This window comes from Nanorana parkeri, unplaced genomic scaffold (assembly GCF_000935625.1).
Source record: "Nanorana parkeri isolate BGI_ZX_2015 unplaced genomic scaffold, ASM93562v1 scaffold24, whole genome shotgun sequence".
Taxonomy (NCBI): Eukaryota; Metazoa; Chordata; class Amphibia; order Anura; family Dicroglossidae; genus Nanorana; species Nanorana parkeri.
This window is the reverse complement of record NW_017306292.1, coordinates 107,860-134,335: the sequence shown is the minus strand read 5'-3', so window position 1 is coordinate 134,335 and position 26,476 is coordinate 107,860. Positions and strand designations below refer to the sequence as shown.

General features: G+C 41.9%; 1 protein-coding gene across 1 annotated transcript; it reads right to left on the bottom strand.

The window, feature by feature from the left end:
- Positions 1–943: 943 nt before the first annotated feature.
- Positions 944–26,229, bottom strand: LIAS (lipoic acid synthetase). The gene is made up of 11 exons (XM_018564783.1): positions 26,125–26,229; positions 23,595–23,761; positions 21,274–21,367; positions 19,113–19,193; positions 12,427–12,583; positions 11,518–11,575; positions 9,970–10,098; positions 8,692–8,837; positions 8,152–8,222; positions 3,997–4,108; positions 944–1,016 (listed from the first exon to the last, which is right to left on the bottom strand). The coding sequence occupies exons 1-11, from the start codon at positions 26,173–26,175 to the stop codon at positions 964–966; spliced, it is 1,119 nt and encodes a 372-aa protein (XP_018420285.1). The 5' UTR covers positions 26,176–26,229; the 3' UTR covers positions 944–963.
- Between the last annotated feature and the right edge of the window lie 247 nt (positions 26,230–26,476).

The window sequence follows — 26,476 nt, the reverse complement described above, 5'->3', positions numbered from 1 at the left end:
TAAGGGCTTGTTCACACCAAATGCAGAGCAGATCTGCATGAGTTTCTGCACACGCAGTGCAGTGGGTTGTGCCGCGTTTTTGATGCGTTCCGGGCCGTTTTTGGTCAAATAAAAAAAAAAGTTAGTTTAAAATGGGCTTTTAGGGCATTTGCATGTGTTTTTGATGCATTCCAGAGCAGGTAAAATAGAGCCTGCTGCAGTTTTTTTAAGCTGCTCTGGAATGGAACGCTGTGATGTGAACTGGAGCTAAAAATACCATAGGAATACATTGGACGCAGTTTTGCTCCGGTCTGTAACTGCTCTGCTCCTGGAACGCGCTTGGTGTGAACAAGGCCTGAAGGAAATTATCCGCAGCTCTCCTGCTGTTGAGAAACTACAAACTGGCATCGGCTGCAACTTGGGCATGTAATTCCTGAACAGAGACTGGCCAGATGGTGACCTGGAGTCAATGCATAGTTAATGATGTTAATATATCATGTTTTATATTTTCTTGAGTTCTGGGTGGATGCTGGCTGTGTGTTTACTAGAGCAACGTACAGCTGTACACAACACTCAGCATTTCAAAGTCAAATGGTCTCTATAGTGATTCTGGGTTTATATTCTTGGGCTTGTACTAACATGACCGCAGAATCTTTACAGAAGCACCCCCCTTTAAGTGGGTGTGCAATGCAAGGGTTAAAGTAGTATTAATCTCTCAAACATTTCTTCCAGAAGGAATCCAGATTATACAAATATACATTGCCCAGCACAGTATTTCTTTACATTTTTGACGGGGCACTTACATTCATTACATTTCTAAAGAGCTCCAACTCATTTGGGTGAAGGAGTTGCAATGAATGAAAACCATGACAAATTCCTTGGGTGGAGGAGTTGCACACCCATTCCGCACGTCCTTCTATTTTCCCCGAGTATCATGGATTCTGCTAGTAGAGTGACAGTCCATACAAGATAAAACTTCATTCTTTAAGCAACTTTTGTCTTCCTTTTTTCCACTAAATTCTTCAAAAAGAATTCACCTAATAAATAAATTAAACGTTAATTAGTGATATATAGCATTTGCCATCCACTATGAAAACAACGTGAGGTCCTCCAGCTTAAAATGGACCTTTACCCAGATCTTAAAAATAACAAAATACACCTTTAGAAATGTTTAGTAGTGACAATCTACAAACGCTTCTAGATAATTGCCGGGTTTGTATTCTTTTCATACCTTATTTCTCTCCCAGTCTGCTGACAGTGGCCATGTTTAATAAGGGCAGATTACTAGATCTCCTTTTACTTCCTGGAACTCAAGGCACATGTTACTAGGACATGTGACCATGCACATCATCTCAGGGGAGGAAAATGCCTTTCCCAGAGATCTCATGAGATTACAGATGAGATCTCCCAGCAATGCTCTGCTGATGACAAGGCAACCCCAGTGTGCATTCTGTTGGCAAACTGAAGTCATTTTGCACTTTCAAAGCCGGAAGTGAATGCTCTGCATGTGTAAGTTTATCACAATCCCAGCATTTTACACCTGACATGTCTGGTATTATTAATCATCATACATCAAGGGATGCATTGGTAGAATTTGATTTGACTGTAAAGGTCCACTTTAAAGATACAAACAGACTAACTACACTCATGGACATGAGATGGAAGAAATAGAGAAAAACAAAGTCTTTTAAAATTCTGGTAAGTGTGTTCATAATTTATTTTTCTTTTAGATTATAAATGTTAGTAAGACAACATTGCAATGGGAAAAATAAAATATGCGCTCACTGAAAATACACTGAAGGGGAATTATCAAAACTGGGGCAGATAGTATTTGGAGCAGTTGCCCATGGGAACTAATCCGCTTCCAGCTTTTATTTTCAAAGCTTAACAGAACAAACTGAAAGGAGAAAGCCGATTTGTTGCTATGAGCAACTGCTCCAGATTATGTCTGCACCGGTTTTGATGAATTCCCCCAACTATGTTTGTCATATATTGTATGTATATCTCTGCATGGATGGGAAAAGCTGAATGCTTCCAACTTGGCCGATGAAATGTTAACCCAGAACAAAACACTGCAATCATTTGTCCTCCACATATTGTACAAGTTTTAACCTCTTACAGTTCCAGGTAGCAGATACCGTGTGTCTGATGTCATAAACACAACAGTATAGATCTACAGACTCCCCGCTTGATTTTTCAAGCTCATTCCAAAAAGGAAAGGTTAAAGTGACATTAAAGTCAAACATCTTTTTCCCTCCCCCCCCTGTTAATGTCAGCACTTACCCTAAATGAGGTTTCTTAATCCGATCTTCCTCTTCTTTCCTGATGTTTTCATCTGTCCCTCCAGCGGTGCGGCGGGTGTCCGATCCAGCGCTGACTCCTCTCTGCTTGCTGGCACTTCCTGTCCCACGGTGTCTGCATGCGGGTGCACGCGTCCATAGACTTAACTTGCGTCTCTGCTCGTCTCCCGGCCGAAAATCCGAACTGGGCATGCGCCCGCCCCAAGATCCTTTGCGGCCGCACGAGTAGTTTCGGATTCTCGGGCGGGAGCTCGCGACGAAAACAAGGTCAGTTTAAACCGCTGTTAAAGCGGGGTTTAATAAAAAAACTAAACTTTTTGCCTATATCTACTGCTTGCCAGCAGTAGATATAGGCAAAAAAAACGCGGAGGGTTTAGAAACCCTTTAAAGTATAAATGGGCCATCAAAAAAAATAAAGATTTGTACTTTTCCTAGCATTTTATAAAACATTTTAGTAGAATGCGTTGCCTGAGAATATCCTGCCGCAGGAAAGACAAATTGCTCATTTAGCCCAACACATTGGAAAGCTGGCCGCACACGTGTAGACTTTCCAAGGAAATTTTGTATGAAAAATCTTGTCAGAACTTTTGATAATGCCATCAGAGACTTTGGTTAAAATCTTGCTTTATTTTAACATTCAATTTTCGAATGAATAGCGTTTCCCAAACTAAAACTACAGTCACTGTTAGAATTTTGTTCAGTCTAGAAAAATGTTCCATCCTGCTCTTTTGATTTTTTTCAGCACTGGAGTTGAAATAGATTGTTGATTTAACCCCATTAACTATTAAAAAAACCAATGTTCCAAAAACCATTTTTTGGGAACGAAATTCTACTGGTGTGTAGCCATTTTAACAAGTCTCCTGCCTTCAAACTGCACCCTCTAGTGGGCGGCCTTGAAGCAGGATCCTGGCAATGTTTCATTAGCTGCGGGGAAGGTAGAAATGTTTACTAAAAGTTAGACTCAACAGTTATTAATGACAAGATGGATTGGGTCATTGCCAACATTCCACACTCTTCTTGATGAGACTTCCACCCTAGGCTGAAAGATGCCATCTCTAATTGCGTGCCTAACATGCTGTGTTCTGTACACATTTAGGTATTCTAGTGTGGCAGCAGTAATGTCATTTGAGCACATTAGTAATGCAGTGTAGACATGGAAAACTGAAACATGATTTCACATGTCTCCCCCAAGCTGTACAAATGGAAATTACAGGCAGAGCAGAGTTAAATACTGTATGTAAGGTGTGCCCACAAGGTCGATCGCGATCTACCAGTCGATCGCGTAGCGATCACTGGTAGATCGCCATGTCCACTCCTCCCGCCGCTTCTCTGGATCCCCGCTGCTCTCCCCGGCGGGGATCCGAGAAGACGTGAAGGAACCGGCGGCGGGGGAGGTATTTTTGCGGCTCGCACTGGACTGGAACACAGGCACTAATGCAGGCGATCGCACTGTGGGCGAGGGGCCTGCCTGCGCAGCCTACGCCCCCTTCCGCCCCTGAATGCAGGTGTTTTTTCGTTGGTAGATCTCAATGAGCTCGTCATTTGAAAAGTAGATCTCCAGACGAAAAATAGTGGGCGCCCCTGCTGTATGTCTAATGGGTTAAAATCATATGTTAGAATAAATTATTTGTCTGAAATGGCCTGAAAGAGCTGGGCTGGTGCTGGGTGAAGTAGATATATGGTTAGCGAGATACTTCATTGGCACTTCTGGACATACCTGCTTTATAGGATGATCGAACCAGAGGTCCACTGGCTGTATAAAGGAATCCTAACTTATTGCCTACTTGCTCCCAGTATTTAAACTTTTCGGGTTTGACATATTCTTCAACCTGCAGAGGATATAAAGAAACAGATATCAAGCAGAGTCAATCTGTTACCTACAAAAACTATCCATGAAGCAAGGCAACTGTGCTAAAATCAGAACATCCACTCTATTTATTTTATCATCAATGACTTGAAATGTGCATTCAGCATGAGAAGCACAGCAGAATGGGTCAGGAAAAGTTTGAATGGGCCCAAGCAGCAGCAAAGGGACACAAAAGCCAGGGGGTGGGACAGAATAAGGGGGCAGCTGATGACATCATCAGTATAACCATGCATCTTCTGAGCCTTCAGGGACTTAAACTGCAAAGTACATTTTTTTTAAGTTTGGATAGAGGAAGAGTTTGAACCCGTCAGTTTATTTTTTACTGTCAATGCCCTGTTATGGAGATTTCTCTCCACGTCTGGTCTTTGTGATGCCACAGGAAAGCTCTACAAAGTTAGGGGAAGACAGTTGTCTTTATTTATCAAAACTAGAGCAGGCAAAATCTGCAGCAGTTGTCCATGGCACCCAATCAGCTGTTAACTTCAGTTTAGATTTGAAAATGAAAGAGAGTTGCTGATTGGTTGCCATGCACAGCTGCTCCAGAAAAATTTCCCCCATTGTATTTTAAGTAAATTATAAAATTAAGATAAAATCGTTAGATCAGGGCCTGGTCTAAGCCAGTGTTATTGTCAGTCTTACTGTTAGGCTTCATTCCCATGATGATTTGGGATATCTGCGCCAGGATCCTATGGTAAGCATCCCAGGTGCCCCGTTTGGCTGTGGGCTCTGTACCCATTTAAGTTAATGGGTAGGAGTCGAATCGGTAAGAGCCAGTTTGTATGTGATACAATTACATGCGGTTTGGAATAGATCACTGTCACAGGGTAGATGTGTCCAGAGCTAGTGTTCTATTCCCAACCACGTGTAATCGTATCACATGCAGACTGCTGCTTACAGATTCGACCCCTGTCACCCAGTCATTAACTTGTTTGGGTGCAGGCGGCTGCATCTAAACGGGACATCTGACATTCATGCTGAAGGAGGAAATCACAGTGTGAATGAAACAGGTTCAACACACACACACACACATGTACACACACACACACACCTTTCTGCTGATACAGCTAACTGCGGAAGAGAAATCCACATTTTTACTGCTCTGACAGTAAAAAAAAAAAAAAACCTTGGGCAGTCTCAGATTATACTGTTTCTCATCCAACTTGTTTTGCTCATGTCTTCCTCAAAGTTCTTAGTTTAAATAGTTTATTTCCTTAACTGCAGTCCCAGCTGATGAGTTTGTAGATTGCAAATCATATCCCCCTCTTAAGTGTCCTTTCTCTAAGAGGAGCAACTTTAACTTTTGCAGACTATCTTCATAACTCCGGCCTTCCATCCCACTTTTTAATTTTGTTGCCCTTCTCAGAACTTTTTCTAGCTCAAGGACGTCCCTCCTGAGGCTTGGTGACCAAAACTAAACCACATACTCAAGATGTGGCTGAACCAGTGTTTTATAAAGTGGTAAAATTATATTTCTATCCCTTCAAAAAATCCTTCTTTTAATACAAAATAGTATTCCGCTCTCTTTGTTACTTGCAGCTTGGCATTACATGCTATTGCTGGGATTATGGGTTATAAGTATTCTATATGGTCTATAAGTATTCAAAAAGGGGTCAAGATGTCAACCTGGGAACTACAGACCAGATGTCAGTCTTACATCCATAGTATGCAAACTGTTAGATGGAATGATTAAGGACTACTTAGTAGAGTATGTGCATGATAATGGTATAGTAAATGACAACCAACATGGATTTAGGAAGGACCGCTCCTGCCAGACTAACCTACTGACATTCTACGAAGAGGTGAGTAGAAATCTGGATGGAGGGATGCCGGTGGATCGGGTGTAAGCTTTTGACACGGTACCACATAAACGCTTACTACACAAGCTGAGGTCTATGGGCATAGATAAGATGTGTACGTGGATAGAAAGCTGGCTACAGGAACGGGTACAGAGAGTATCGATAAATGGCTCCTTTTCAGATTGGTCTAGGGTCATGAGCGGTGTGCCTCAGGGTTCTGTGCTAGGCCCCATCCTATTCAACCTGTTTATCAACAATATCGGGGAGGGTGTGAAAAGTAATTTTTACGTGTTTGCTGATGATACTAAAATCGGGAGGATAATAGACATGGACTTAGACACCATAACATTACAGGAGGACCTAGATAAAATAGGGGAGTGGGCTAATATATGGCAGATGAGGTTTAATGTCCATAAATGTAAAGTAATGCACTTCGGGGGTTAAAAATAGGCAAGTGGGTTACACAATTATGGGAATACCTCTTGGGAAGTCGGAAAGGGAAAAAGATTTGGGTGTCATTGTAGACCACAGACTGAATAATAGCTTGCAGTGCCAGTCTGCTGTAAACAAAGCAAGTAGAGTCCTGTCTTTTATTAATAAGGGGACGTACTGTAGAGACAAGCCTATAATTTTACCACTTTACAGATCTCTAGTTTGGCCTCATCTGGAGTACGCGGTCCAGTTTTGGTCACCAATCCACAGAAAGGATGTCCTTGAGCTGGAAAATGTCCAGAGGAGGGCAACCAAACTAATTCAGGGGATGGAGGACCACAGCTATGAGACACGACTACTACATTTAAATATGTTCACACTGGAAGTAAGGAGATTAAAGGGGGGGGACATTATTTTCATGTACAAGATGTTCAATGGTGATGGCAACATCAGCAACAAACTCTTTACGGTTAACTCCATAACAAAGACTAGAGGACACCACCTAAAATTGGTGGAGAAAAAACTTCAGCACAATGGGCGAAGGGGGTTCTTCTCAGTTAGAGCGGTTAAGGTCTGGAACTCGCTGCCACATGCAGTGATTTCAGCTAAGTGTGTTGAATCGTTGAAAAAGCTACTAGACGATTTCCTTAGAGAACATAAAATACAGGGGTACAGGTACACTTAAGGACAAGATCACACATGGACTTATACACACGCACACACCTGCAGAACAATACACATAAACGCAATAGGTTGGACTTGATGGACTTGTGTCTTTATTCAACCTCAGATACTATGTTACTATGCAAGTACCTCTAGATCTTTTTCCATCTCGAATTTCCCCAGCTGAGCACCTCCCAAAAAGTATTCTATATACATGTTCTTAGCTTCCAAGTGCATAAGTTTGCATTTTTCTATACTGAAACTCATCTGCCATCTTGCTGCCCACTCCTCAATTTTATCAAGGTCTTGCTCAGTGATTCTATGCCTTGTTGCAAACGTATTGCCCTACATAACTTCGTATCGTCAGCAAACAATGACAATGTGCAATTTATTTCAACCTCTATCATTTATGAATAGGATAAACAGAATTGGCCCCAATTCTAGTATTTATAGGGTGTTTTAGGTAGGATAAAAAAAGAAAGAAAAAAAGCTCATTTATTTAGTATCAGCGTTACCGTCAGTATCAGTGTTGGTGTGTTTAAAGTATGATTTAAAAAACATGATGAAAAAAGCGTACTATTGTTTTTGGGCCCTGGTACGATTATACAAAAATAGGGACGGAATAATTTATTTGGGTTTTTTTTCTTGGTGGTTGCGTCATGGTAATAGCATTTAGAATTTCAGTTTTCATTTTTATAATAGAGAAAATCAGGAGTTATTTATTAACATTTACCACCAAAAAAAGGCCCAATTTGTCCAGAACAAAATAAGGTATAATTCACCTGGATACACTAAGTATCTGCAAATATCTCTACAGTATTACTAAAACATGTCAAAGTCAGGCATTTTGTTTCACTCTCTGTCATTAAGGGGTTAAACTACATGCAGGGGTTCTCAGTAACTTTTCCTGCAGGAATACAAGTTGAGTTAGTGAAACATTTAGGGGTTTATTCATAAATGTTTTCACCCAGGATTCACACATTTTCCAACTGAATCCATTTATAAAATTGTGTAAATCTTGGGTGAAACTTGACTGAATCTTGTGTGAAACCATTTATAAATAAACTGCCTGGTATAGCTTTGTTGTTTATGCTGCTCAGGAACGGTTTATTACCTTTAGATGGCGTCTGGTTGGCTGCATGTACTGGCCAAGGGTCAGACAGTCCACATCTGCTTGTCGCAAAGCTAGAACAGATAAAAGGGAGTTTGTATACTGATATACAGTATATGTTTATGACCGAAGCGACAATTGCTTTCTTTCCATGAGAAAAAACAATACTATTTAGTTAAAGTGCATGTAAGCCCAAAAACAAAAATGTAATACTTTGCGGCCTACCAGGCCTTAGACATGGTGGCTGCATTTGTTTATTTTTTCAGCCTTTGTATACTTTATTTTCACCTGGTAATCCTGCCAGTAACCCACTTCTGGTCCTAAGGTGACAATACACACTCCCCATACTGTATCTATAGAGAAGCAGTGTTGTCACCCTAGGGCAGAACTACAGAACACCCTATTCTCCTTTTCCATAATATAGGCAGGGAGGTGTTCTGTAGGCAACAGAGAGTCTTGCAGTGGGCTACAAATCTCTTCTATTACCAAGTCAACATAGTTTCTATTGCTTGTATATACGAATGTGTATCTCATGTCACATACCTGACATTGTTTCATACACTTGTTCATCTGTCTCTCCTAATCCCAGCATTATGGAGGTTTTTGTTACAATGTCTGGACGGATGAGTTTTGCATGCCTCAAGACACTTACAGACTGCTCAAAATTAGCCCGGGGATCACGTACATGCCTGGAAGGTTAATCATGGAGAATTCTGTTAAATTAAAGGGAACTTTTTTTTAATTATTATTATGATGCAAAGAAGTAAAATAATAAAAAATATTTGTATTTCCTTTTCAGTCAGGTAAAAATGAAATACTGAATGTGTGATTAGTTTATGTGCAAATAGTATACAAGAGATATACATATAGAGTGATCCTTATCTGAATATACAGGTTATAAGGTAGAATTGTGTATAATAGGGCCAGCATGGTGGCTAGGTAGTTTGTGATCCTAGAGACTGAGATTAGATCGCTTTTATGCATGACTGTCATGTGATTAATCGAGCAATTTTTCTGTGCGGAGGGGCTTGCTTAAGGACATCCTTTCTTGTTCCCAGTAGTGCTTTTGCAAGACACAAATCGATGCAACACCCTTGATTTAGTGTGGTTTAGGCTATCTTGTCCTTCGAAATATAATGAAGTCTAAAACTCTTGTGTGGGTTCAAAACAGTGCTGGCCTTTTCTCCACTTCAGAAATGAGCTACTCTCATGAAGACTGCAGGGTGTCAGCATCAAAATGGATACGGGATTTGAAAAACCAAGACATCCTGTCATAACAGGCACTTTTGCAGAGGTAAAAAAAAAGCATTTGCTGTTAGAAAATCACTTGGAGACTGTGTATATGTGTGATTAAATTGACTAACCATTCATGTCTATGGAAGCTATTACACATGTACATTATGTGTTCATACGAGATCAGCAGCACAAGCGCACAACTGTAGATCACAAGTGTAACAGTGAATGTGTTACAAGGTAAGCACAAAATCACGTGACTACAAATCGTCTGAGTAGCCCTAACCTTAAGCCACTTACAAACAACCTCAAAAGGCTCATCTGAGCATAACTTGCTACAATCAGGCATGGAAAGGGTTAGTTGCCCATCGCCACTTGCAGAGAGAGAGAGAGGAAAAAATTTCACAGGTTGTTAGTGAACCATAAAATGGAGCCATTTTCAGTAAGAAAGATCTGTTACATACTTCAATAACAGTATGTGAGCTATCCAGTTAAAGGTATACCAACTAGTTCTGTTCTGGGCAGTTGCAGCTAAGCCTAACGTGCGCCGATTAGAAGGACAAACCACTGGTAAGTGTACCCCAGTACCTTTGTAAAGCTGGCACAGTCTCCACATTGTGGGCAAAGACATCTAGACCGGAACGAACAATGGTTTCTACAGCTTTCTTATCTCCTCGGAAGTCTGGTGTTAAACATTCAACCAGCATTTTAGAACTTCTGCAGAAAATATAAAAACAAAAAAACAGTTAAAAGTTTACAGAAATGTACAAAAAAAGTCTGAGTACAAGTAAAAAAAAAAACAAAAATAAATTATAGATATACTATATTTACAGTCATGGCCAAAAATATTGGCACCCCTGCATTTCTGTTAGATAATGCAGCACTTCGTGCAGAAAATTGTGGCAATTACAAATGTTTAGGCATTCTCATGTTTATGTCTTTTGTTTGTATTGGTATGACACAAAAAAGTGGAGAGAAAAAAGCCAAATCTGACACATTCCACGCAAAATTCCAAAAATAGACTGGACAAAATGATTTGGCACCCTCAATTAATATTTGGTAGCACAGCCCTTGGAAAAAATAACTGAAATCAATGGCTTCCTGTAACAATCAATGAGTTTCTTACACCTCCCTACAGGAATTCTGGACCACTCTTCTTTCCCCAACTGCTCCAGGTCTCTCAGATTGGAAGGGTTCCTTTTCCCAACTGCTGTTTTGAGATCTCTCCACGGGTGCTCTATGGGGTTCAGATCTGGACTCATTGCTGGCCAGTCCAGTACTCTCCAGCGCTTTGCCTGAAACCATTTCTGGGTGATTGTCAACGTGTGCTTTGGGTCACTATCCTGCTGTAAGACCCATGACCTCTGACGGAGACCCAACTTTCTGACACTGGGCCCTACATTGCACCTCAGAATTCTTTGGTAGTATTCAGATTTCATAATGCCATGCACACAGCCAAGACATCCAGTGCCTGAAGCAGCAAAGCAACCCCAAAACATCAGTGAACCTCCACCATGTTTGACTGTAGGGACTGTTAAATAAGTGGTTCATTATATCTAATAAAAATGACCACTGTGATAAGAAAGGGGAGGAAAAGAGAAGTAAGGTCTGCAAAGAATAAACAGTCTGCAATGATCTAGAAGTACAGGTGAAACTCGAATAATTAGAATATCGTGCAAAAGTAATTGCAGTAAGTGCTGCAAAAGGGGCCCAAACCAAGTACTGAGTACATATGCATACTTGTACTTTTCAGAGGTCCGATATTGTTCTATGTACAATCCTTGTTTTATTGATTGCATGTAATAATCTACTTTTTTGAGGTTGTGGATTTGGGGTTCTTGGGGTTTTCATGAGCTGTAAGCCATAATCATCACAATTATGACAAATCACGGCTTGAACTATCTTGCTTTGCATGTAATGAGTCTATATCATATATTAGTTTCACCTTTTAAGTTGCATTAGTGAAACAAATGAACTTTGCACCATATTCTAATTATTCGAGTTTCACCTGTATGTGTGTGTAGATTGTCATTACCAAACCTTTCTAAAGGTGCCTTTGTTGTCATTTTTAGGATAAGGGTGAAGTTCCTCTTTAGGGATCATATAAAATGAACACATGAATGAAAAAGCATTTACCTCTCTTTCAAGTGATATACAGTTTTTGCAAAGTGTTCGGCACCTCCATCTGCGAGATCTAATTAGAAATACAAAAAGAGAAAATATGGAAAAATACAAATGTATCTAAAATAATAAACTAGCAAAGTTCAGCGTGTGCAGTAATTACGCTGCAGTAAACTCACAGATAGTGGGAGAAGAATTTGGGAACTTTATGTAGGACATTAAAAAAACTTCAACCCAAAATGTTATCTCATCAACCTGGTAACCCCCGAAAGCAGATTTCCAGTTAAAAAAAAAAAAACTCTTCCCCCACCTCTCTGCACATATTTTAATAATAATATGCCTTATACATACAGTACCTTACAGTGAGCAGACTTCTATCCAGTCACTTGGCAGCCATGAGAACACTGGTGTTATGACATCAGTGCCACTCTCTGCAGTATTGTACTGTAAGCCCAGGTCAATAAGCGGATACACCCTCCAGGGGTGTGTACATGACAACCTGGGCTCACAGGAAACGGGTCAAATGATGCTGGCCATCATTCAACCTGGAAAAGAGGCAAGAGTTTTATATGGGACAGCACTGGAAACTGCTTTTTTCTTTTCCAACATTCCTGGCAGTTTATTTTTTTTATTTAGAGCCAATTCACATGGAAGTGTTGTTACCATGTGTTTAGTGCACGCTATCACACAACACACCTAGCACGCGGTAATGAGCACTAGGTGTGTTGTGTTGACATTTGAACAGCACTCCCGGTGGCTGTGCATTGCAGCGTAGCGAAATTCAACTTTCTTCCTATGTAGACAGATTATCTAAAAAACAGATATTCATACTTGAGGTCCACTATTGAAGACCCGAGATTTCAACTGGACTGGAACACAAGGCGACACACGTGCCTACTGAAGGTGACGGACTAGCATACCAACCATCTCTATCCACAGAGGTGAGAACCACATAGTCCAGTCCCCATTCTACTATGGCTTTAGCTGTGTTGTACGGCTCCTCTGGGTCCAGTGGAGGAGGATGTCTAGAGGTTTTTACTGAACAGAAGCGGCAGCCTCGGGTACATGTATCCCCCATTAGCTGGTAATAGAAAGAAAAAATAATTTTCAAATTTCACCTCTAATGACTAAAAACACATATCCAAGAGCAAAAACCCACACAATCAATTATTTGTTACAGCAGAACTACAACCTCCTATTCCTTCCAGGGCATAGGAACGTGTAATCTTAGCCTCTATTGGGACTGCAGTTGCCATTGCAGTTGCCATTGTGCTGCACATGTGATCAGCTATGACACCAGCCATTTGAGAGCTAGAAAGTTTAGTTCAGCTGAAATAAGCACACTGGCAACCTTGATAGTTGGCATGTCTTAAAAGTAACTGTTTTGAGAGACATTAAATTGGTGAGTAAAGTTCCTCTTTAATTCAGATTTAATATGTTTAGGGCTTAGTAAAATAAAATATATTTAAGCCAGTCAGCAGTCAAATATTTCCAACCTACAGGCTCCTTTAGCAGGGTTATACGTATTATGAGCTTCTGTGTTTATAACCAACAATATATATAAAAAATGTGTGAAAATACTAGTGCTAAATAATCAAAAATAGGGACAATCTCATATATAAATGCAGTATTACAAAAGTAATTCACATCAAATCGTGACCCTTAAATGGTTATTAAAAGAGAACTAAGGGGTAAGTGTTTTTCCCCATAGTTCTATTTAGGGTCACGGGAGGACATATACTAGCGTCCTCCCGTCACCCAAAGATCAGTATATTGCAGGCTATTGCCGGCGATATACTGAGAGTGTCGCAGCCAGGACGGATCCCGACAATACTGTTGAGATCCACCAAGCTGCGTGAGTGACAGCTGGCTCTGCCTATCTAGTCAGCGCTGGAGGATCAGAGGGGGGAGTGGGGGTAATCCCTGCGGGGAACAGTGACTGACAGTCAGGGCTCACTGCAGGGAGATGATCGAGAAGTGAGCAGATCGGCGGCATGTTTCTGCTTACTTCCCGATCGATAGAGCCGACCTGTGACAGCTTCAATGTCACAGCTCGGCTCTAACTATGAGGACGAGTGGAAATCACTCATCTCATAGATCACCTTTAACACAAAAATATATAAATAGTTCAGCCAAGATATTATGTGTCAAAAAACTTAGCAATAATCTTGACACATCAGTAAGTGCTCCTCAACAATAGATACTAAGTGTCAAATATCATGCCAAAAGCAGAACCTCTGTGATAAATAACTAGAACAACGTCCAAGGTTGTGTAAATCTTAATTCTGCATAGCTGTCACCCGTGCAGTCATTAAATCACGAAATAAAAATTGTGTATAGAAGATCCTTAATCATGAATCCATTATGATGTGCTGTTATCCTCTATTTCCTAATGATCCTTCTCAGTGTATGGAAACCTTAAACACTCACCAGATTCTCCCGACCATATACAGTCTATTAGCACTTTATCTGCTCCTTATCACCACCAAGTGTTAGTCTCCCGGTCCAAAAAAGCCATGTAGCTTGATCATGTTACTGGGACTGACTACCAAAGATAAAATCATATTAGCTTTGGTAGTCGGTCCTGGTAACAAAGAAAAATACCTCTTTAGGTTAATTTTACACACAAATTTATTGAGATCTATATACAGATCAAATTTATTTAAATTTCTTACTGGGGCATATTTGAAACCTAAATCTAAAACTTTTTTCTCATCTGATGTTAAAGATACTGGACTGATAATGAAGATACCTTGTACTACCACTCTGTCCTGTTTGGAAGCCTTGTCCCGCCCTACACCCCCTCCTTCGTTTCTTGGTGGTAATTGTGTGGACTTTCCCCATCCTCTGTTCTGTTCCCCTCTTACATTCCACTCCCCATGACCTTTCCCTTTGGTATCTGTAAGAGTTCTGTGGTATCAGTGGTTTCCAATTTCCCCATCCTCCTCCTCTCCCCGGAGGGTGGTTGTGATATCCCCCTCTGGAAAAAATTCCTATTATTGTTAATTGGAATTCATTTAATTTCTTCCATTTTCCTCCCACCTCCTATGCTCTTCCAATAGCAGATAATACCTCTGTGAACTGGGTATATTAAATCCCATCTCTCCTTCACCCCGACTATGTTCCTCACGAGAACCCTGGTCATTTTCTCTGGTTTTCTTTTTATGTATAGGTGTTCAATGCACCAAGGGTTTTCTAACCATCTCTTCCCCTTTATCTTCCCCATCCTTTCCACTTTCACTACTGTTAGAACTCCCCATCTTCTCCTCATATGTTTGCCATAGATTTTCAGATTTTTATAGTCAAATGTAATCTCGCACATATTTCTTTTGTGTCTTCATTCGAATCTCTTGATCTCTTTTTTTAAGAAAAGCTTCCAGTTCTTTTGATCTTTTTACATAATCCTCTGATCCTGTTAGAAGTTTCAACCTATCTTTAAGTCTGCAAATATTGGCTTCCACTATCTCTAATTTCCGTTTCTTTCTATTAATTAATAATTCCAATAATTTTTTTTCACAATGTCTAAAACAAGCCAACCAATCAAGCTGAGATTCCCCATCTTTGAGACTGTCATTTGGGGGAACATCCCATCGCAAACTCCTTGGTGTTATTCTCTCCTTAAGATATCTTTTATGTGAGAACCACCATAGCATAACATTAGTTGTTTCTCTATTGTGTGTTTCAGTTGTTTGAAACTTTTGTGCAACTCATCCCCCATTTTCCCACTTAGTGTTAAAAATATCATGCAAATTAATTTTTCTTTGGTGCAGTCGAGCCGAAGCATATGCCTTTGGCTCGGCTGAGCCGTTCGGCTCCTGTACGAGCTATTGTGAATAGCCCGTACAGCAGCCCTTCGGTTCAACTGAACCGAAGGGCTCCAGCAGCCAAAGAGAGCCAAAGGATCAACGAAGCTGCGGCTGGATCCTTTGGCTCTTTAGTGAATAACCCTACTACCGGTAGTATCTATTGTTGAGGAGCACTTACTGATGTGTCAAGATTATTGCTACTTTTTTTGACACATATATATTTTTGTGTTAAAGGTCACGATTTGATGTGAATTACTTTTGTAATACTGCATTTATATACAGATACTCCTCGCTTAACGACTTACCTGTTTTGCGACCACTCGCACTTACGACCGTCCTCCGAGCGACCTCCGACCTCGCGCGTCAGCGCCAGTGCGACGTGTCGCTGGGGGAAGTGACGTCCTCCGTTCTTCACAGCGCGTCCCCGTGAGTATTTTCATTGCCCGATGTACAGTACACTGTTCAGTACTGTACATCGGCAACGCTATACAGTACTGTACTAATGCAGTACAGTACTGTATAGACTTCCTCACTTAACGACCAATTCGTTTAACGACCTGGTCGTAGGAACGGAACTTGGTCGTTAAGTGAGGAATACCTGTATGCGATTGTCACTATTTTTGATTATTTAGCACTAATAGATATATGCAAAAAGTGTAAAAAAAAAAAACCAAAAAACGCTTTAAAAGCGGTTTAAACTTACCCGTGTCTTTCCCGCGCGCTCCCGTCCGAAAATGTGAAAATTCTCGGGCGGCCGCAAAGCATCTTGGGGCGGGCTCATGCGCAGTTCACATTTTCGGCTGGGAGACGAGGAGAGACACAAGGTAAGTAAATGGGCGCGTGTACCCGCATGTAGACACCGTGGGACAGGAAGTGCCAGTAAGGACAGAGGAGTCAGCGCTGGATTGGAGACCTGCCGCAGCGCTGGGGGGACAGATGAAAACGACAGGAAACAAGAAGATCGGATTAACATTTAATTTAATTAACATTGGGGGAGGGGAAAAAAATCTTTGACTTTAATGTAACTTTAAAGCACGGGAAAATAGTTTTTTACTAATAAAAAGATACCCATCCAAAACCTTGCAATGCGAAAAAATAAATAAAGCTGACACAAAGCATAAAAAAACTTTCTTTAAAAGTGAATCTATAATCTCCTTGGAAACATGTGACTGGTATCCGTATACTCCTTAGTTACAATTTTAATAACCTGTTTCTTTGTATAGTTTGTAATGAAAAATATGCACTGCTGTGGCCACATTTACTCATTATGCACTCACCGGCCGCTTTATTAGGTACACCTCTTCAACTGCTCGTTAACACAAATATCTAATCAGCCAATCACATGGCAGTAACTCAATACACTTAGGCATGTAGACATGTTCAAGATGGTCTGCTGAAGTTCAAACCGAGCATGAGAATGGGGAAGAAAGGTGATTTCAGTGACTTTGAACATGGCATGATTGTTGGTGCCAGATGGGCTGGTCTGAGTATTTCAGAAACTGCTGATCTACTGGGATTTTCATGCACAACCATCTCTCAGGTTTACAGAGAATAGTCGAAAAAGAGAAAATATCTAGTGAGCGGCAACTCTCTGGGCAAGAACACCTTGTTAATGCCAGAGGTCAGAGGAGAATGGCCAGACTGGTTCAAGATGATTAAAAAGCAACTAGGGCTGCAACAACTAATCGACATAATCGATTATAATCGATTATTGAAAAAGTTGTCAACTTTTTCAATAATCGATTAATCGGCTTCCGATCAGTTAGCCCTGTTCACGGCTCCACACGCTGTGCGCCGCACCTCCTCCCCACTTCCTCCCCACCTCACCACCATCCACATCCACGATTGGCACAGGGATGCGGGGAGATGTAGTAAGGAGGAGCAGGTGTGGGGGGATGACAGCTGCTGATAGACAGGTCCGATCTCAGAAGCAAGTTGCTGGAAGACTGCTCAGGTAAGCCTGCACTCCTCCCCCACATGGTGCTCTATAATGTATTGCTGGGATTTGTATTTCTCTATAGCTGATGGTACATTGTGCTGTATATTATACATAGGAATACAAATCCCAGCAATGCATTATACACTGTATGTATAATGTACTATTGCTGGGATTTGTTGTACTCCTCTATAGCTGGTGATATTCTGCATTGCGCTGTATAGAGGACTACAAGTCCACGCAATAATACATTATACAGCGCAATGCAGAATACCACCAGCTGTAGAAGAGTACAACAAATCCCAGCAATAATACATTATAAAGTGGTACAATGCTAAATACCACCAGCTATAGAGGACTGCAAAACCCAGCAATAGTACATTATACAGCGCAATGCAGAATGCCGCCAGCTATTATGTACTATTGCTGGGATTTGTTGTATTCCTCTATAGCTGGCGGTATTCTGCATTGTGCTGTATAATGTGCTTTTGCTGGGTTTTGTAGTCCTCTATAGCCGTTGCCATTCTGCATGCATTGCTGTATAATTTTACACTTTCCATTTCACTATATTGCACACCACACTATCTTTTTTTTTTTTTTACTTCCACCGGTCCAAGCTTGCTCCTGTGATGGACTACAACCTCAATACAAACTAGTAGTCCTATCACTGGAGCCATTTTTTAAACTTTATTTTATAATTTATCCGATTAACCGATTAATCGAACTTAATAATCGGCTAACTAATCAATTTTTAAAATAATCGTTAGCTGCAGCTCTAAAAGCAACAATAACTCAAATAACCACTCGTATATATCCGAGGTATGCAGAAGAACATATCTGAACACACAACACATTGAACCTTGAAGCAGATGGGCTACAGCCATAGAAGACCACACCGGGTGCCACTCCTATCAGCTAAGAACAGGAAGTGGAGGCTACAGTTTGCAAGGGCTCACCAATATTGGACAATAGAAGATTGGAAAATGTTTGCCTGGTCTGATGAGTCTCGATTTGTGTTGCAACATTCAGATGGTACTGTCAGAATTTGATGTAAACAACATGAAAGCATGGATTCATCCGGCCTTGTATCAAAGGTTCAGGCTGCTGGAGCTTTGCATCATGGATGTGCAGCTGACAAATCTGCAGCAACTGTGTGATGCTATCATGTCAATATGGACCAAACTCTCTAAGGAATGTTTCCATCACCTTGTTGAATCAATGCCACAAAGAATTAAAGCAGTTCTGAAGACAAAAGGGGTCCAACCCGGTACTAGCAAGGTGTACCTAATGAAGTGGCCAGTGAGTGTATATAGGCTCTGTCTCCTACTTAGAAGTACTGTGCATCTTTGCTGCTCTCTCTGTCAATAACTGTAACAGCCTCCTAAAACATCAAGTTATGTGTCAGGCTCTATAATCTCAGAAGGTGTTCTAAAGGGGTGCTGACTACACAGCCTGATATACAGATAACCACTTAAGCACAATATACAAAACTCTGCCTAGTACAATTATAAAATGTAAATGTACATCTTTTCCATTTTTAGTGCGCTTGGATGGGGCACCAAGCAGGTTGCATAGTAAAGAGGACTTCTTTCAAATTCACACTAAAAATAATATTATATATGCTATTGTGTGGTACCTGATTCTTTGTTACTTATGTCTGTATTGCTCTGCTTCCATTGTTTTGTAAACTCAATGAAAATGTATTGAATGAAAAAAATAATATTCTAGAATTCTGACAGGAGTTTTCCGTTATTTCACATTACTAGTTAATCTTTCAAAATCAACCTAAAATCAGGCCACCCTGGCTTGCATCAAAATTACTGAGACATGTTATAGAAGCAACAGCTTTAAATGATGTTATCCCTCACCATGATAGTTGCTGTAGCAGTGCCATACTCTCCACCACCCCAGCATTCTCCGATGTTGGGGCACCGAGCCTCTTCACATACCTGAATAACACAATTTGTTACAAGCATGTTCACACCTAGAAGTATACCCAAAAGTACCAACAGCATGACATTGAATGGTATATCTAATCTTTATTTTTACATTTACCATCTACCTGAATACATCATTTTTTTCTAAATCTTTACTAATGAGAATGTAAAGGAGAACTATGGGGTAAGTGTTTTTCCCACGGGAGGAAATATACTGGCATCCTCCCTTGACCCAAAGGTCAGTATATTACGAGTTACACCTCGCGGTATATGGAGACTGCCGCAGCCGGGACGGATCCTGACATTACTGTCGAGATCCATCCAGCTGCGTGATTGACAGCTGGCTCTGCCTATCTAGAGGCAGAGCCAGCTGTACCAGCCCCCTCCCCTGTCCGTTCTGCCAGTCAGCACTGGAGGATCGGGGAGGGGAAGGGGGGATCCCTGCAGGGAGCCGTGAGTGACAGTCACGGCTCTCTGCAGGGAGATGATCGAGAAGTGAGCGAGCGACGGTATAGCCCCGTTCACATTGAGCGATTTATCGCGCGGTAATTCCCGCGATATCGCGGCAAATTACCGTGCGATATCGCACTCCAATGCATTTCAATGGGGCAAAGGGTCCTGCTGTCGCGGGTCGCTACAGCAGGACCCTTTTTGGAGCGGATTTAGCCGCGATTCAAGCTTGCTCAATGCAAGCTTGAACGCGATATCGCGCGGCAAATCTCGCGATGTCGCGCAATATGCAAATCGCGCGACAAACGCGCGATTTGCATATCGCGCAGTGGGAACGGGGCCTTTGTGTTCGCTCACTTCCCGATCTATTGAGCCGACGTGTGACAGTTTCATTGTCACACGTCGGCTCGAACTATGAGGTTGAGTGAAAACTTTAGGCCTCGTTCACATGTAGCGAATTATCGCGCGATTTCCGCTGCGATATCGCGCATTTTTGCCGCGCGATATCGCGAGAAGTCGCCGGCCAATGCTATTCAATGGAGCTGTCTTAACTCCATGTCGCGCGTCGCGGTCGCAAGTCGCTTCTACCGGACCCTTTTTTCGGCGGATTTTGCCTTTTTCCTATGGAGCCCGACGGAGAAGGTCGCGCTACCGTCGCCCCGAAGTCGCGCTATCCCGGCCGTGCGGATCCGCTGCAAAAGGTATGTCGCTACGTGTGAATGGGGTCTTAAGGGCCCTTCTATGATTGCTGGGATTACAAAAGACTTCAAAACTCGCTGCATGGCACAGAATGTATATATTATTTTTTACTTAAAGTGACACTAAACCCAGGAGTTAAATCTTAAAAATGCATTCAATTACCCTAACTATTAACAACAATGTATCGTATTTGTGTATCACTCAGCTGTAGAGCCTCCAATCATCTCTGACTTGGTGCCGACACTGTCCTTGGTGCCGACACTGTGTGTGTTGTAAAGTAACCACCACTCCAAGCTCACTCTTGTGATGCATTACAATCTCGCGTTTAGTTTACTAATTTGTATTGAGAGTGTAGTCCACCAGGGAGTGAGCTTGGAGCGGTGGCTACTTGACAACACACACAGGGACCATGGAGAACAAAAGTAGGCACCCTCCTCCAGAAGGAAGGACAGTGTCAGCACCAAGTGATACACAAATAAGATACATTGAGTGGAATTTATCAAAACTGGAGCAGACAAAATCTGGAGCAGCTGTGCATGGCAACCAATCATTCACCTTTCATTTTCAAACCTTAACTGAACAAACTGAAGAGAGAAGCTTATCGGTTGCCATAGGCAACTGCTCCAGATTCGTCTGCTCCAGTTTTGATAAATTCCCCCCAATGGTGTTAATAGTTAAGGTACTTGAATGCATTTTTAAGATTTAATAATTATTCAAGCTCACACTGCTTGTATTAAAAATAATACTGAATATAGAGCTGCATTATTATGTGTTTTGTTAGAACTGCCTGGAGTTCAGTGTTACCATTTTATTTGGATTGAAGACATTTAGCTATAGAGCGCAAGTAAAAAGTGTTATTAAAATCAAACAGCTGGCAATGCATCTAGGCAGTCAGCCTAAAAAGGATATAGAAATGTATCTGGTCATCGTGCTTAATACTCACAGTGTGAAGATTCAGGTTCCGTAAGGTGTTTTTCAGTTTATTGTAATTTTTACCCATTGGAATTGAAGTCTTTGCCCAAGGTGGTAGTCTTAACCTGTGAAAGAAGGAAATATTTATTACTCTGGTACTATTATTATTATTATACAGGATTTATATAGCGCCAACAGTTTGCGCAGCGCTTTACAACGTAAGGAAGACATTACAATTACAATACAATACAAGACAAGACAAGACGGTAAGGAGGGTCCTGCCTGTGAGGGCTTACAATCTAAAAGGGAGGGGGAAGTGACATGAGGAGGTAGCTGTGTGGGGATGAATTGTTTGAGAAAGTGATATTTCAGTGGTTAGTTGAGGTGGTCTGAAGAGATGAGTCTTAAGGGATCGCCTAAATGTAGTCAGAGTAGGAGATAGACGGACAGGTTGGGGTAAAGAGTTCCACAGAATGGGGGAGACTCTAGTGAAGTCCTGGAGGCGAGCATGGGAGGAGTTGACAAGGGAGCTAGAGAGCAGGAGGTACTAAATAATAATAAGATTTTTGAGGCATAAAGAGCCCAAATTTTGAGGATAAGAAGAGAGAATGAAATATAGTAGAGAGAAAACAAATAATTCTACTTGTCACACAGACATTATAGTATGATGCTGTTGTGTTTATTATGACTATATGAATATTTACTTGTCGGCTTTTGACAAAGTCCTGCACAATGCAAGTGCAAAACATGGTGTGATGGTTCACATACAGGAAGGCTTTAAACATTGGGATATAGTGCCACCTACAGCTACAGGAGGAATGGACACTGGCAAACCAAAAAAATGTAGGTCAGCCCAGGGTAACCCCTCTTGCTACTAGCGTGCCCCACTTTTGTGGCAGTCAGTACCAAGAGCATGATAATAAACACAGGGCGGTGGGACCTGTGTCCCCTAGTGAGCTTCAAGAAAGGATTTTACGGGCAGTACAAAAATCTTAATTTCTTTCTTGCATTTTGTGGGACACAGTTCATGGAAAACACTGCACGCAGATCTGCACTAACGGGTCCAAGTACACAACAGAGACCTGGGGACTGTCTACAGCTCAGAGACCTTCGTGAAAGCCCATTGTCCTGAAGCTGGCATAAGATCTAAAGAAACAGATGGGGGGGAGCTACATGTGGGACCCCCTGTATAAAGATCCTTATCAAAGATTGACAGGCCAAGTCAGTAAAACCGGACAGAAGGGCAGAATCCTGACTCTAGGTAGTGCTGAAAGTAGGGCTGCAACAACTAATCGGTTTTATCCGATTAACCGATTAATCGAACTTAATAATCGGCTAACTAATCGATTTTGAAAATAATCGTTAGCTGCAGCTCTAGCTGAAAGCAGACAGTGGCCCAGACCCAGCAAAAATGCACTGCGCTTGCAGACCTGCTCTAGATCTGGTCCGGACATGGTGTGAACATAGCCTTAATCATAAAAATGTATTTCACGTGCATCAAAAAGGTGTTCAATATCTTGCAGTTTGTTTTCTTTCTGAAGCAGCCACAGCCTGAGCAGAAAAGGTTTGTGTCCTGTCAACAGCTGCAGAGTAGGAGCCTTGCTCACCTTATGGAAGCAGTGGTCTCATTGCAGAGTTTCGGCATGCCCCTATTGGAGCCAGACCTATAGCTCCGCAATCAGCAAAGCTTATGCTCCCCTTTGATTGGAGAGCTCTGGCTCTGAATCTGTAGGGGGCGTGTTGGCTAAAGTAGCCATGGCCTGAGTAGAAAAGTCTGCATCCTGTCAACAGCTGAAGAGTGGGACCCTTGCTCTCTGTATGGAAGAAGTGGTCTGACTACAGAGAGCCAAGACACCCCTTACTGAGTCAGGAAAGCTCAATCATCAAAGCTCATGCTACCCATTGATTGGAGAGCTCTGACTCAGTAGTGGGTGTGTGGCAGAAGCAGCCACCACCTAAGCAGAAAAGTCTGTGTCTGTGCCAGCAGCTGCAGAGTGGGACCCTTGTCCTCTGTATGTAAGCAGTGGTCTAACTGCAGAGGACCAACACACACCCTACTGAAAAAGGCCTATAATCAGTAAAGCTCCCCACTGACTGGAGAGCTCTGGCAGGGGGCGTCAGACCTATTCAAAGAGATCGCTGCTTCCACAAACAAAGCAAGGGACCCACTCTGCAGCTACTTGCAGAGCATAGACTTTTCTACTCAGGCTATGGCTGATTTTTTTATAGAGAAACTGTAAGACTTTGCAACTATTTTGTTGTGATGCACCTGGAGTAAATGTAACCAATATAAACGAATAGTTCAGCTGGACTTTACCAATGCGATGATGGAAAGGATGTGTCAACCCTTACCGCTCTCCTTTCTGCCGCTTCAGACTTCCTTTGTATTCAGCCCATGTGGTTTTATCTGTTAATTCTCCTGATATGAAGTCACGCAAGTCTGGCCCATTTTGGATGAGGTCCTTCTTATCATCTGACAAACCAGCCAATACTCTGTAAGATGTGTGGTATTCTGCCAACTGAAAGAAAAAAAAACATGCATCCAATATGGTATGATTATATAATAATTGATGTACATTACTGTTACACCCAACAATGAGATACACTTACTATAAATAATATCCAGTGTTCAGCAGAATAACTCAACAAATGACAGCTATCGGTTATTTACTGGCCCCAATATGATCCTTGCCACTGTCCATGAGGGGCTCAGTAAAAGGGTCATTAACCCCCTTTCCTCTCCTGCAGTATTTATGCACCTCTCCTCAATCACCTACCACTCTGTTTCGCTGTCGGGGTGGGGGAGCGGGAGTGAAATACATGGAACTTTGGGGTATGTGTGAGCAAGCAACTCTGCAGCTCTTCAATGTGGCAGTGTTCCTGTGTCACAGCAGCCAAACAGAGAAGTGCGAGAGCAAAGAAAGTTGGGTATGCGCTGCTGGGAAGGGGGGTGGGGGCTTGGGGGTGGGTACGCCGTTAGGGCCCCCTTTACTTCATCCAGCATAGGAAAATAAATGTTTCTTAGTTTTGGATAGTGAGGAAGTATTAGAACCCCCATTGGGTTTTTACTGCTAGAGATTTACCTTCACTTCTGACAATGATTTACCAGACAGGAAGTGAGCGAAACTCTTCAGAGAGAAATAAAACTGCTTTGCTTTAGTAGAACAGGAAAAGACTAGAACTCCTGAGAGGTTTTTAATTTCTGCATGAGTCCCTTTTGCAGATTTTCCCTAACTTCCTGTCTGGTGAAACCATAGAAAGAAGGACTGGAAGTGAGGGGCAATCTCTACAAGAGCCCCAGAGAGCAGTACAAACCCAAGTTCTAAGACTTCCCCACCCCCATACACTTTAAAGTGAACCTTTCCACTTGCCAAGCATGTAAGCATAGCAGTACCTGCTCAGTCAGCTGTTTCATTCCCCAAAATGTGCAGCCAAACTCTTCACCTTTTTGTGAATTGCCTTGCGAGTCTCAGCACACAGCCCAGAGAAGAGTTTTTGTATGCTGATTTTGTACTGGTGAGTTGTTTATAGCTGAACTCCAGGATAAGCAAATATTGTCTAAATACAGAAGTCATGTGTTTTCTTACTGGACTCTTGGTGAACTTTGTGTATTTTTTCCAGATCTGTATAGTAATCCAACATGAAATGTTGCCTCTGTGCAGGAGCTTCCTGTAATAAAGACTGGTCACTGCTGCTTTCTCTCCTTGTGCAGGGTGATTGGTCTTGTATCTGCCCCCTAGTAGGTGAAGCCTGTTGGGTCCCTCCCAAAGCTCTGCTCTCTGCACAGGCTACGTGCACTGATGATGTCGCTCACTGCTACATTTATATTGTCATATCCTGCTCTGCAAAGGCATTAGGTGCACAGAAAATGGATTTATATCCTCTGTGACCAATGAGAAATATATTTAAATGAATATTTTTGTGCCCAGAGTTCAGCTTTAATAGTTGTTAATATCTGGCAGCTGTTTCTTAAAATATTGGTAAAGTAAAGGGTTACAGTAATGTTTTATGAAAGTGTATGTCAAGCCAAATGTTTTCTTTAGTTTTGGATTGAGAAGGATTAAAACACCTGCGGATTGTTTTTACTGCTATCTGGAACTCTGTTAGAGAGATTTCTCCTCACTTCCTGTCCTGCCGTTTCCAGTTTCTCAAGACAGGAATTGGGGAAAAATCGGGAACAGGGACACATACAGGAAAAAAAACCTAACATGGGTTCTTTCCCTATTCTACTAAAGAAGATCATTTCCATATATGTGTGCCTCACTTGGAGAGTTTCCATCACTTCCTGTGTGCTAAAACGTTAGGATAATCTCTGTAACGCAACTCCAGATAGCAGTAAAATGTTGAAGGGGTTTCTTCTAAACCTTCTCAACTCTATGTGAAACTAAGAAAAAAAAGCTTTGTCTGGACATAGCCTTCAACAAATGTAGTGCAAGCATAGAATACAACTGAGCTTCTTACTGGAAATACATGATGGAGGGTTTGGAGGTAGGTTTGCCACCTGTCCCGAATTCACCTGGACAGTCCAGGATTTGAACCCTGTATGTGCCGTTTTTCAGGCCAGCTGAAACCCAGACACAGCACATACAGGACTCAAAACCCGGACTGTCCGGGTGAATCCAGGACAGGTGGCAACCCTATTTGGAGGCCATTTATAGACACATATGTGGTATTAACAATACTTTTAGATATGCCAAAGACCCAAGGTGACCCACACCAGAAGGTACTTACTAAACACCTCCATTTCTAAATGACTGCATACTTTATTATTGGTGAGATCCACCTTCTGATCAGCCTCGTCTCTACTTTCCCCTTGCTCTGGTGTTGGTATCAGTCCCTTTAGCCTAAAATCTACCCCCCCCCCATAAAAGTAATGTCTCACCCCGGTGAGCCGCAGCAGCTCCCCGCCTCTCCTCAGCCCGATTAGCCTCATCGTGTCCCAGAACACAAACTGACAGCTTGGGGGGTATCACGGGAGTTTCGGCAGTCTACTAATCAAGTCTTAAGTCCGTCCCTGCAGCAGCACAGCTAGCCACTTCAGCCTTAAAAACTGAGCCTTCTAGGCATCCGTAGCAAACCCCTATTTGCTAATAACCCTCAGGTTTCGTCTGTGGCTCTTATGCATACAAAGCCATTTGTATTTCTCTTATGGCTGGCTACGTACAGAAACCTTTGCTGTCTGCAGCTCAACGACTAAAACATATACACACATTCTGCAATTCAGGTTATTAAAC